The following is a 13,458-nucleotide window of genomic DNA, read 5'->3' as shown; positions in this document are numbered from 1 at the left end:
TCTCTTCACCTTCTGCCAAGGAATCGACTGCTGACCGTGCTGGAAGCCTGCAAACCTGCAACATAGTAGCAAAGACGACTACTGCAACTCTGTAACGCTGATCCTGCCGCCTTCTCGACTGTTTTCCTGGTGGTGCATGCTGTGGGGGTAGTCTGCCTCCTCTCTGCACTAGAAGCTCCGAAGAAATCTCCCGTGGGTCGACGGAATCTTTCCCCTGCAACCGCAGGCACCAAAAAGCTGCATTACCGGTCCCTTGGGTCTCCTCTCAGCACAACGAGCGAGGTCCCTCGAATCCAGCAACTCTGTCCAAGTGGCCCACACAGTCCAGTGACCCTTCAGTCCAAGTTTGGTGGAGGTAAGTCCTTGCCTCACCTCGCTAGACTGCATTGCTGGGAACCGCGACTTTTGCAGCTACTCCGGCCTCCGTGCACTTCCGGCGGAAATCCTTTGTGCACAGTCCAGCCTGGGTCCACGGCACTCTAACCTGCATTGCACGACCTCCTAAGTTGTTCTCCGGCGACGTGGGACTTCTTTGTGCGACTTCGGGTGAGCACCGTTTCACGCATCCTCGTAGTGCCTGTTTCTGGCACTTCTCCGGGTGCTACCTGCTGCTGAGAGGGCTCCTTGTCTTGCTCGACGTCCCCTCTCTCTCGTGGTCCAATTTGCGACCTCCTGGTCCCTCCAGGGCCACAGCAGCGTCCAAAAACGCTAACCGCACGATTTGCAGCTAGCAAGGCTTGTTGGCGTTCTTTCGGCGGGAAAACACTTCTGCACGACTCTCCACGGCGAGAGGGATCCTTCCACCAAAGGGGAAGTCTCTAGCCCTTTTTGTTCCTGCAGAAACCTCAGCTTCTTCTGTCCAGTAGAAGCTTCTTTGCACCCGCAGCTGGCATTTCCTGGGCATCTGCCCATCTCCGACTTGCTTGTGACTTTTGGACTTGGTCCCCTTGTTCCACAGGTACCCTAGATTGGAAATCCACAGTTGTTGCATTGTTGGTTTGTGTCTTTCCTGCATTATTCCTCTAACACGACTTCTTTGTCCTTAGGGGAACTTTAGTGCACTTTGCACTCACTTTTCAGGGTCTTGGGGAGGGTTATTTTTCTAACTCTCACTATTTTCTAATAGTCCCAGCGACCCTCTACAAGGTCACATAGGTTTGGGGTCCATTCGTGGTTCGCATTCCACTTTTGGAGTATATGGTTTGTGTTGCCCCTATCCCTATGTTTCCCCATTGCATCCTATTGTAACTATACATTGTTTGCACTGTTTCCTAAGACTATACTGCATATTTTTGCTATTGTGTATATATATCTTGTGTATATTTCCTATCCTCTCACTGAGGGTACACTCTAAGATACTTTGGCATATTGTCATAAAAATAAAGTACCTTTATTTTTAGTATAACTGTGTATTGTGTTTTCTTATGATATTGTGCATATGACACTAAGTGGTACTGTAGTAGCTTCACCCGTCTCCTAGTTCAGCCTAAGCTGCTCTGCTAAGCTACCATTATCTATCAGCCTAAGCTGCTAGACACCCTATACACTAATAAGGGATAACTGGGCCTGGTGCAAGGTGCAAGTACCCCTAGGTACTCACTACAAGCCAGTCCAGCCTCCTACACTTTGTAGATGAGTTATTGTGAAAAAAGGAATATTTCACAATATTTTTCTACCGCAAAATACACAAACGTTTAAAGTTTGTAAAATTAAAAAAGCTTCATGAAACTCTTGCTCACCCTCAGTAATTTCTCCCTTTGAAGATGGCGGTTACGTTTTTTTCATCAGTGTATACTGCTAACAGTCCTCGTATTGCTTCAAATATATTGTTTCTTTACATATAGCTGTGCAGTGATGCTTTGCATGAATCCTGCCTCTCCACAATAAATGGCCTTGTCCCTTTGCTGCTATATGCTCACACTAAGATTTACTGTTAGCAGCACTGGCAGTATCCAGGAATCAGTGGAGATGAAAAGTAATCGCTTGCACCAGAAGCAAGAAGAAAACATTTATTTGTTTGGGGTATTACTGCAGAGTAACAATCCCTGGTGAGGACGATAGGCATTGTATCTAGGTATTTCTAATTGAATATGAAATATACCTTTGGCACAGTGGCCCTTTCGGACAGTAGTAGTACTTAATTGCTTCTTAGGAGTAGGCAATACAATGCGGCTGAAGAAGGCATGCAGTTTGTAAGTCCCCAAACGTAAGAGCACGAATGAAAGTTAAAAATCGGGCAGGAAAGGCTGATCATCTAAGGATTATTTGGTCAATAAGCAGGCCAAAACTATCGGGTAAGGGTGTCCAGATATGAAGTCTGCCCTTTCCCTAGGCGAGAGTCACCATTTTCCATGGAGCGGATGTCAGTCCCGTCCAGACTCGCCCGATGCCAGGAATAAGGTTGTGTTCGCAGGGGTCTCGCGCAGTCATGCCCCATCTCTGTGGTTCCAGGCTACTTGACACCTACTGTGACTTTAAAAGGAATTGTTGATCAATTTTGTGTGGGAGGGCAACCATTTGTACTATCAACATTGCCACTATCCTCGTCAAGTTGCAGTGTAGATTTGCGGTTTAGTGGTTTCTACGGCCTTTTCTTTTCTGGAGTTCTCCTGGTTGTACAGTGCTGTGAATTTCACATAGCCATCGCCAAGACCAGGTCACCATTCTAGTTTAGTCTGCTCAACATAGCAGCTTTCACGTGAGACGCGGGTGAAAGATTGTCACGGATTTAACAGTGAAACATTATCCTCTTGGTTTGGAGTGAAATTTGGACATTTTTAATGGAGGGAACAATTCGAGAACAAATAGAATAGTGCATTTTAGTTCTGGCTAGATGCAGCGTTAGCTGTCTCTCAGAGATCATATCATCAATATGCAGAAGAGTGGCATAAAATCTGCAACCCCACCCCACAACCCTCCTGATCAGCTGCATTCACATGATTTCCTTTTGTAACTGTCATTCATGATGCAGGCAGTCTTGCCTGTTAGCAAAGCATTTCACTGGCACAGTGGGTATATAATTCAGTATAGAGAGAGGCATCCTCATAAATGTTTGTTTGAGGTGTGCAACTGTTGTGAATAACAACACTGGATTTTCATGAAAAGTCCATTGTTTAAGGATGAAATATGTTGTCCATTATTACTTAATGAACTGATTTCTACTGAGCAGGCTTTACAGCAAGTAAACTTTTCACTGCAAGTACAGACATGTTGCACTAGGTATATTTTGCAGGGCCAACAGAGTCTGGTAAAATGAAAGCCATATCAATAATGAAGAGACATAAAAGTCCCATTAGATTTCACTGGTCTTGAATAAGCCATTGAGCTTTTGAGGCAGTGCGATAGTAGAAATGACTGGAACTCGTGTGGCTCTTCTCTCAGCGACACCTCAGATACCTTGGGAATTGGTGAGGTCTAATGAGACTCAAACAAGGCTCTCTAGCATTTTCAATGGTGCCTGCCTGCACCACAGGTCCCTACAGGGAGCTGCTGTGGGGAGTCTACTCTCCTGCAGTGGGAGTAGTCAGGAGACCTTGCCTCTGTGGCTGGATGTGTCAGGGAATCAGTTGCCCTCCTACTACTGAGAGGGTTCGAGGATGCCTTCATGAAGGTTCCTCTGGCAGCTCGAAACCTTTTCTGCGCAGCTAGATTGTGCTGCACTCAAAGTCTCAGACAGATGGACTTTGTCAATGCTCGATTACAGTGGATCTTCACAGATTTCCTGCCTGAGATTGTTTGGTGGAGAACATGCAGCATCCATCAGATTTACAGTGAAGAGAATTCTCCAAACAGTTTACCACATACCAGTAATCCCACAAGAGCAAAATGGAGAGTAATGCTTGGAGAAGGCATGTGGAATAGCTCACGTTGAGGTTGTGAAGATAAATAACAAGGATAATGTTTTGATTACGTGCCTGGAGCTAACCATTCTTTAACTGAATGAAGGGTGTGAGATATTGCGCGTGGGACCTACGGTAGTTAGAGGTTCCATTGACCTCGTCTAAAAATTCACCACCCAAACAAAGGGCTCCTCTGTTCAGAAGTGGGGAAGCTGGAAATGGTAGTGAAACATCTCAAGTTTTTGTAAGATTGCATGCATGGAATAACCGTGCCATCTAGGGGAGGACAGGTGTGGTGCAAACTAGACTTCCTAATTTACTTTTTTGCGGCCCCAGACTGCCACTTCCCTCGTGTCAGCAGTAACTCTAACGTAATGTTCATCTACACCGAGCTCGAATCCCACTTAGGTGCTCTGTACCCCAAAGCTATATGGGCTCATACACCCATTCCCTTTGTGGCCAAGTCTCCACACATCATGCCCTCAGGTGCCACCAGTTCTCACAATGAAATGTTCCATCAATATCCAGGTAATAACTGCACCCTGCGTGCCCCTCAGTTACCCCTACGTTGATGCTTCCTTTGTGCCCACCTGCCTTCTCCAAGCGCCACAGATGCCATTTCTTCTCCACCAGTCATTCCCTCTAGGTACACAGTGATGCCACTTCCCTGAGTCCATGGCAAGTCTCCTTTATTTCACCCATCAGTGCCGCTGTCCTTCCTCTACTTTTTCTTCCTCGAAAATCTCCACTCTCGGTACGTCGTTGTATCTCTTTGTACCCATACGCCTATGCCTTCTGATTTCAGCCATGCAACGCTCATTCTGCCACACAAGTAAGCTCTTATCTACCTCTCAATGTTCCTAGGTTACTAATCATTCTGCCTGCCATCACTTACACCCAACAGAATGTTCCTTCTGCCCGATCCCCAATTGCACCTGTGATGTTTCCATTCCATGCCCCGCACTGCCAACGTTATCCCAATCTGTGGACCTCACAGATCCTAATTGCTCCATACACTGCACTTCCACCACCAATGTGTCCATTCTATGTGCTCTGCCACATCTTTCATTATACAAAGGTCAATCATCCATTTGTATCCTCTGATCCTCCTTAACACATTGTGCCCACTGTACAGCCAGTCCCAATTATTTTGCCTGAGCAACACAAGAATCAGTGATTCCACCATCAATTGCTTCCTCTAGTTGACCTCTTGCTTTCTTCTCTATGAGGCCAAGTCTACACACTAGCAAATGCCTTTCTTAGTGCCTCTTAGCATTATGTCTTATGTGTAACAGATGACCCTCATTACGCACTCAATCCCTGACTGCCAGCAGGTAATCACTATCCCTGATCCAAAAGCCACAATTTCATGCCTCTTGCCCCCATGTGTCCCCTTCAGGTCCCCTGATGCATCCCGCACTTATCCTAATGCTTTGCTCCCCCTGACACTGGTTCCTTCCGTCCCTCGGTATCCAAGATGCCCATAATCTGCGTCTCTATCACAGTTATTATCTCTATGTGCCCACAGGCACTCCCCTTCTATGTCTTAGATGCCAGTCTTCTACAGCCCCACTCCAGCTGCCAAATATAAATGCCTGCAGGCAACACCACTCTCAGCTCCCCTGATGCCTGCTCCATACCCACATCCCCTATGTCCAATGTACCAGAGACTTTATCTCTGTGACTTCTACCCACAAATGCGCTATGTATTCATTTACGCTCCTTTGCCACAGGTCCCCCTCTGCAGGCCTAACCATCAACTAACCCCAGTTACCACCATTATTTGTCCCTACCCTCTAGTGCCTTCTCAAAGAGGTTCCTCTGATCCGCTTTAGATTGCCATTAAGTGGCTCTTTCTCATTGCCCAGGGCCACAGCTCTGTACCTTTACCACAAATTTCATATCTGAAGACCTGAAATATGCTCTCTGTGTGCCCCATATGCCATTTTCCATGTCTGGACAATACCAACTCCTTCTGCGCTACAGATGCCCCCTTTATATCCTCCTTCCCAGAAGCACCTGTCAGGGTGCCTAGACTGCTGCTGTGTATCCTACCACTGTCTCCGTACTGACTGTCCAGCCCCTATACCTCTCTCCCCATGTCTCCAGGTGCTATGCCTCCATAGTCCATCGAAGTACTAACAGCCACTGAGCCCTCACTGCTAAAATTGCACCATTTGAGGTGGTCTACCTCTATGCCCTAGATGGCCCTCTCAATGTCTTCATCTCCAATTGTGTCCAAGTGTATCCTTCCTCTGTGCCCCAGTTGCCATTGTACTGAATTACCATCTTCAATGCCATACTCTCACCCCCCCAGACACATCTCTCATAACCCAGAGTCTGCCCATATTTCCCATCCAAGTGATATCCTAATACATTGCTCCTTAAAGTACCCCAGCAACAATGGACCAGATTGCTGCCGTCTAAGTGCCGCCAGAAGTGGTTTCCTATTAGCCACTTCCAAATATGCCCACATGCTGTGAACTTGAGCCCCAACTCCCTCCCTTCAGGTGCCATCTGCTACCCCTTCTGGTGTTCTCTAGATAGGGTGACCAGAATTTTACCGCCAAAAATACAGGATATTTCATTAAAATAGAAAAAGGGCTACAATCTTACTTCAACCGAGCACACAGAATGAGAGCGCTCATCAGCACACAATTACAGCAGAAGCACTAAGAACATAAATAAAATCCAATTTTCAAAGCTAGTGTCATGCCTGTTAATTAAGTTGCTTTCTTATAAAAGCTGCAATCTATCCCTGCTTTGGAAAACATAAAAAGTCACCTCCCACTGTTTTTAGTCAACCCTCTCTAAAAACCACAACATGAGCTAAATTTCCTGAAATCTGCCGGGACAGCTGGTGAAAAACATGTGAAGACAAAAAAGCCGAATCTTGGTTCAATAGGTTTTATTGAAGCACCTGCGTTCTATGTAAAAAGGTATGTATTGTGACTATAAGGATAATGAAATACAACACTATTACAGCGGTGACCTGGAAATTGAAGCACAGGAAGAGTGCCACCATATAGTCACAATAGTTGTGCTAATATCGCCACCTACACTACTAAGGGCCTGATTACAACTTTGGAGGAGGTGTTAATCCGTCCCAAAAGTGACGGTAAAGTGACGGATATACCACCAGCCATATTACGAGTCCATTATATCCTATGGAACTCGTAATACGGCTGGTGGTATATCCGTCACTTTTTGAGACGGATTAACACCTCCTCCAAAGTTGTAATTAGGCCCTAAGTTTCTACATGAGAGCAAATAGTAGTGGTAGTCCTAATCCACCCATCAAGTCCCAGGAAGGAAGCCCAATCTCCATACCTGTGTTAGAGGTAACAAGGAGGTCTGTTAGTCTGCTGGGAGTCCTCCCACGTAGACAAAAAATAAGCTTGAGGTTTCAGCAGAAACTGCGATGACGTGCAGCATGAGATGGTAGGCTGGCTAGAATGTCCTCTCTGACCTATTTTCAGGCAGCCAGTTGTTTTATAATAAAACATGTTGGTGTTCTGAGAATTGTCCAGATGTGATAATATGTCTGTGTAAGGTAGACATTGCACTCTCTGGAACGGCAATACCTGGTAAACTATTGTGTATAGCCTTGGAGCGAACACAGGATGGAATGCCGTACAGAGAAATGAATAACAATTCTGCATGGAAGGGCAACTGATATAAAATAATAAAACATCGCCACTTAAATGAAGCCCTGCTAAAATAATAAGAGGAATAAATGACAAGTGACTAGGTGAGAGGGCACAGGCCTCAGACCCAAACTAAAATAAATGTGCCTACATAAACGCTAAAATAACCTCTTGATACGCTTTCTCCCGAAGGAGCCCCAACTGCTGGACCGGCGCTACTCAACTGAGTGTCAGGTATAGAAGGATGCTTGGTCCAGTTGAGCGGGATCAATAGTAGGAGACTTCAGGGATGAAAGGCCTCAGACACCATGGGTGGGCCCAGTAACTCCCACATGCCCAGTGGCCCACTGAAAGGGATTTTGACAGCTGATCTATAAAGTCAAGTGCAGGTTAGGCAGGGACTGTTTGCATAAGCACAGGCCAGCATAGCTCAACCCACACGAACAGCAAGGGAGAGCATGGAGACTCCTCCCTTGCCTGGCACCAGCCTCTACAGCCCCGGAGGCCCTGCTCACACCCACCTGTCACCCCTGACCTGCTGCCATTTACCACCTGCTCAAAGAAAGAAGTAAATGAGAGTTGACAAGGGTCTATTTTTCCAGCTTTTCACACGGTAAAACTAGGTCCATGTGTTATTTCCCATTCTGGGCTGAATAACTCATAATTGGACTGCACATAACATAGGTAGGCATTTAGCGCCCTAGTTTCAAATGTCTACTTGCATGCTTTTAGGTGCTACACCTTCAGTCTCAACAGTTCCCTTGGATATTAGGCCCTAGTGCCAAGTGCGTCCACTAAGTAGCCCCTAAATTCACTAATTTGAGCCTTCCAGGTCCCATCAGGATTGCCCCATATAGCCTCTCTCAGTGCTCCAAGAGCCCATTCCTGTACTTCAGTGCACTGTTCTTTAATGCATAATCAGTCTGCTTGTCTTCTGTACCTCCAGCCCAGTAGCCCTCTCCAAGTACCATATCTAGGAGCAGCCACTCTTAGTTCTCTTATTCATGTGTCCCAAGGTGCCAGCTCTCCATCAGCTGCAGTCCACAGACTTTCTTTGCATTTCATGCAGTGGACGGAACTCACAACTCTCTCTGTGAACCCCAATCATTTACACCCTCCAATAACCGGCAAACACTGCACCTCAGTCCTAATTGCCCTTTCAAGTAATGCCAGGCACAAAGTCCTCCAGCTGTAAAGACACCTCATATCCCTCTGTCCCCTGATGCATCCCCCTTATTGCCTTATTAGCTCATCTTAATACCATCAGGCCACCAATGCTTCTGTGTCTTTCACTGATCATTCTACAGCTTCAAATGTCACAAGTCAGGAATGGTTTCAACCATTCACAGGTTGTGTGTCGACATAACCCTTGCCTGTACCAAGTGACCCAGACACCCACTACTTCTCTGCATCTCCAAGTGCCACCTGTTACCGTACTTCACTGCCACAATTGTCCTCTTTAAGGTCATCAAAGTGCCACTGATGTCCCCTCTAGTGCGGGCCCTTTTTGTGTTCAGGGACTGGCCAATGAACACAAATTTTTATCTTCCATTTCACCTGTATCACCTATTCAAATGCTAAATTGGAGGTGAGAGGCCATAGGATTAGGGAGAAGGGAGGGGTACAATGGAAATTGAAGGAGACTAATGAAGAGAATAAGGAGCTATGTAGACACATATTGTGCCACCCGCTCCATAACATTCTGTCAGTACACCAGCCCCCTTCGTCCCAGTGTGCTCCAGAGGTTCTATCTCCAAGGCCCCATCCTAACTGCTTTTTCTAAGCAAAACAGTTTCTAACTTCCTATGCCCCAGGTGCAACCTTCCCATGCCATCTACCACCAAATGACCAGACAAGTGTCCCAAGGTGCTATCGTGCTGTGTTCAGACGCACATTTGACTTGGCTCTGTGCCCACTGGCTTATCTGAGTGCCCTTCGTTTGAGCATTAGGTACACCCATCTGAGTCCACCGTTACCTCCTGTAGGTTCCATCAGACACCCTCATCTCTATGTATCTGTGGCATCACATCTCAGTAACCTTCATGACCAGTTACCTGACCACAATGCACCCCTTCTCTCTATGACACAGAGCACCCCCAAAACCTATCCCTGTTTCTCCCAAATGTCCAAGTGCTCCCATCACACATGTCCCACCATTTACCCCAGATTTCTCTGCCACTGTGCCAACGTCAATTATGCCACAGGAGCACCAAAAGACCAGTTTTGTTTCCTCCTACCCACACTAAGTGCCCCCTGATGCCCATCCTAATTGTCTATCATGCTCCTACTTCCATTAGTGATTCAGGTGTCCATTTTCCTTAACTGCCCACTCTAAATGCCCACAGATGTTTCTCACTTCTTTTGTCCACCAAAGGTCACCTCTTCATATGCCAACACCAAGTGGCCCCTACAATCTATGCCTCAAATTATTTCTCTGCCCTCCCACGTTGATTGTCCACACAGTGTCCTTTCTTCAGTGCATCAGGTGTCCGCTATTTATATGCTGCACAGCTTGCTCTCAGGTGTCTCTTCACTTTGGCCCCAATTACAAGTTGGGTGGGGCAATATCCCAATGGGGGATAACCCTCTACCCTATCACAACTGGTCCGATACTCCTCTGGATTACTAGTTACAGGACTGTTAGATCAATTTTCCTTGGCGGAAACGTACACAGTGAAATCAAATGTGGGTCCAGGACATGGCCTGAAGGCAGAGGCACAACCCAGCATCTGCATGACCCCCATCAACTTCAAATGGGAGGGGGCACGGAACACTGCCCCCCAGCCAGTTCAGAGCCTGCACTGAGTCTATAAGCCCACAATACCCCTACCTCAAACCTGTAGCGATTCCCCAGATTTCCCACAGCATACTGCAAACAGGAGACAAAAACGCTCCATTATTCAGCCAAGAATAGAAATGTGCATGTGGTTTTTCACCATGTACAACAAGGTCCACATGGTGATAACTCATTATAGCCAGATTTAGGTGTGTGGATACTAGATGGAAACATTAATGCTGGCACCTAATCGGCTGACTTGTAATTCAGGCCTTTATCCCTCTTATGCTCCCTCACCATGTCTACTCCCCAAGTGCCCTAGGCTCTCACATCATCTTTGAAATGAACAAGACATCTCTGTGCCACCTTCTACTGGCACCACCCATCCCCTACCACCATGCTCCAGACTATCCTCATACACCTTCCCCTAATCGTCCTTAATGTATCAGTCTCCCAATCCTTGTGTGCCCCACGTCACATTTACACCCGACACCCACTTTAGGTGATTCCCTCTCTCTCCCAGATTTTTATTGAGTGCCCCGACTTTAAATGTATTCCTTAAATGGTCCTAAAGTCCAACTCCCTGTTTCAGCAGATGATACATCTTCCTGCATCGCATCCCTGATTATCCTGTGACACTCTCTAAAAGGCACTCACTCCGTTTTTTCCCCAAGTTTCAAATCACCCTTGAGATGCAGCAGGCACACACTCCCTCTGCATTCCTGAGGCTACCTTTCCAAGGAACTGATTTATATTTCGGCAGATGGAATACTCCATCACAAGTGTGACAGATATCACGTCCACTGTACTACAAGAGCAATAAATCTTATAGTACTTGTAATATGGTGGACAGGATTCCAGTCACGTTTGTGATGGAGTACCATGTGCGCCATAATATAAATCAGGCCTCAAGTTTTCACTCCTAGCTGGCCTTCAAAGGTGCTCTCTCTTTGTCTCTTACCAATTGTCCTCAGTAAGTGTCCAGGTACACCACAAGTGTCTCGCCACTCCTTTCACTTGTGTCCCAATGGTAACTGCTTTCTATTAGTGTGCCCATAACCCATTCTCTATTGTACAGATATTCTTTCTGTGGGTCAACCAACTAGCCCCAGGTCCTCCCTCCCATTCTCTCACTGCACCCTCCAAATTCACAGTTTAAACATTCCTCACTGTGTGCCCAAGATACCTCTTTGTTGATCACCCCACCAATCATCCCTTTTCTTTGACACCAGTCCTGACCTCCCTCCGTTCCCCAGTTTGTGTTTTGCTGCCTATCTACTGCTGTGTGCCAGGTCCAAAACCTAAAACAGGCACAATCTCCCTTGTAAAGAAGCCAAAACATGGCCTACTAACATACGGCTCATGAATGGTGATACCCTGAAACCGGTCTCAGGATGCTTGTTTCCGGTCCTGGGAGGACCTGGCTTGGCAATTCAGGCTGGACTGTTCCCATGAGGAACAGAGTCAAGACTGATTTGCATACGGCTGGGTCCAAACTGGGGTGTCAAGGTGAGCCAAAGGACGATGGATTAAACCCAGATCTGAGACTGGGGGTGACTGTTTGCACTGTTCAGCACTCCATCTATCACCTTTTTGTGCTACTAACATACGGCCAAATCCAACTCATTGGCTATCAAGTCCACAAAAGCCAGCGGCTGAGGGCCAGCCCCCTTCCTCCACACTCCCATCCATTGGCTTGGTTAGGTCAGTCCTCTTCAAGCCTTGCAAACACAATAAAGCAACCGCAGAGCTGCAGACATTCACAACCAAATCGTTCTATAATGCAGAAAAGTTACGATAACCTAAATTAATAAAGGAGACACACCCTGCAGCAAGTGACAAATACATTTATGCATAGATAATATAACAATGATTTCTGTAAGACAACAAATTGTTATGTACAAATAGGCCCTCAATACAATGTAAATTCGCAGCACATGTACGAACTCAGCACCAGACGGTTAAAGAGATTCATGCCTACGCATGCGCAAAACCAGCATTACCCGACAGCACTTGAGACACTCTGGAAGGATACTCACAGCTGTTTTTGCCTGGAGTCCAAAAGAGGGTTGAGGGCTTTAAGCAGTTTGTTCAGATTAAACATTCCCACGTTGGCCTGATTCCCGATTTTGTACCTCCCCTCATCATCCGATGTGTTTGGAACGAAATCTGTTTAAAGCAAACAGAACATTTATTACACAGCTACACTGGGGTAATTAAAATACACACACACGGTTAAAATATAAAACTTTAACATTTTTCATATTAGCATTGAAAAGTGTAAAAGTTCAGTAGGAACCCCGAGCGCTCGACAGCGGGAAAGTTTACCCCAGAGAGTCAGACTTAACATTTGCCAAATGAAGAATTAATTAATTTATAGTCGATAAAGAAGGCTGCACCTGCTGTTTTCTTAATTTAACCACATAATGACCTTCAATTGTTTCAGCAGACTGCATAAGGCCGACTAAACAATGTGTCGAGTTCCAGCCAATTGTATTTGAGGAATTGGAAGCACGTTTTTACGTACTTGGGAGAGAGGTTCTGACTCCCAGGTCCTCTGCCACACCCGGCTGAACCCCTGACAGTGCACCCAGCCGAGGGTCCGGCAGTTAACACAAAGCAGCCCTCAATAACATAACAATAAAAGACGCATATTGAACCAGAGAGTGAACGCGCCTAGTTCTGTGCAAGGGCGTTTGGAGGAGGGTAACAGTTTAAACAAGCATCGGTAATGTCAATCATTTTGGCTTTTGTACAGTGAAAAGGTGCTTGCTAGCCTGTGGATTACACAGACGAGGTTGAAAATGAGTAGCGGTAGTGTTCGCTTATTTGGCACAATTTTGTGTTACTGCAGGATATATGCTGCAGGAGGAAAGGGGTAGCCGGAAAATAAAAATACCACTTTACTTTGAATCATGGTCCTTAAGTATCAACGCATTGCCCCACAGACACAGAATGGGTATAACCCTTTGACACAGCATGCACTGTATCCCAGATGGCACTGAGCAAGCAAGCAACAAAGGTGAGTAAGCCCGGCACTTCTTTTGAGGGAATCCTGAAACTAATGAAGCCAAAAGGGACGTTTTACACCTTCAAACCATTTGGCCTAAACGTTTGAGACTTTCTAGGGAATTGTATTCAGGCAATCACAAAATAATCACATTCATCAAGGGCTGCCCCTGTGACTGACCTGCCT

General features: G+C 46.2%; 1 protein-coding gene across 1 annotated transcript in view; it reads right to left on the bottom strand.

Annotated features, from left to right (window-relative positions):
• LOC138262453 (protein adenylyltransferase SelO-like) overlaps positions 1–13,458 on the bottom strand; it is a gene marked incomplete at its 5' end in the record, with an annotated part of 306,692 nt that overhangs the window by 89,018 nt on the left and 204,216 nt on the right. Inside the window, one exon of the mRNA XM_069212347.1 lies at positions 12,302–12,431. Within this exon, the coding sequence (XP_069068448.1) occupies positions 12,302–12,431 (130 nt within the window). The remainder of the gene's footprint in view (positions 1–12,301; positions 12,432–13,458) is intronic.

The sequence above is a fragment of the Pleurodeles waltl genome, chromosome 10 (assembly GCF_031143425.1).
Source record: "Pleurodeles waltl isolate 20211129_DDA chromosome 10, aPleWal1.hap1.20221129, whole genome shotgun sequence".
NCBI lineage: Eukaryota > Metazoa > Chordata > Amphibia > Caudata > Salamandridae > Pleurodeles > Pleurodeles waltl.
The sequence above is the reverse complement of the archived record's forward strand: the minus strand, read 5'-3'. Positions and strand labels throughout refer to the sequence as shown.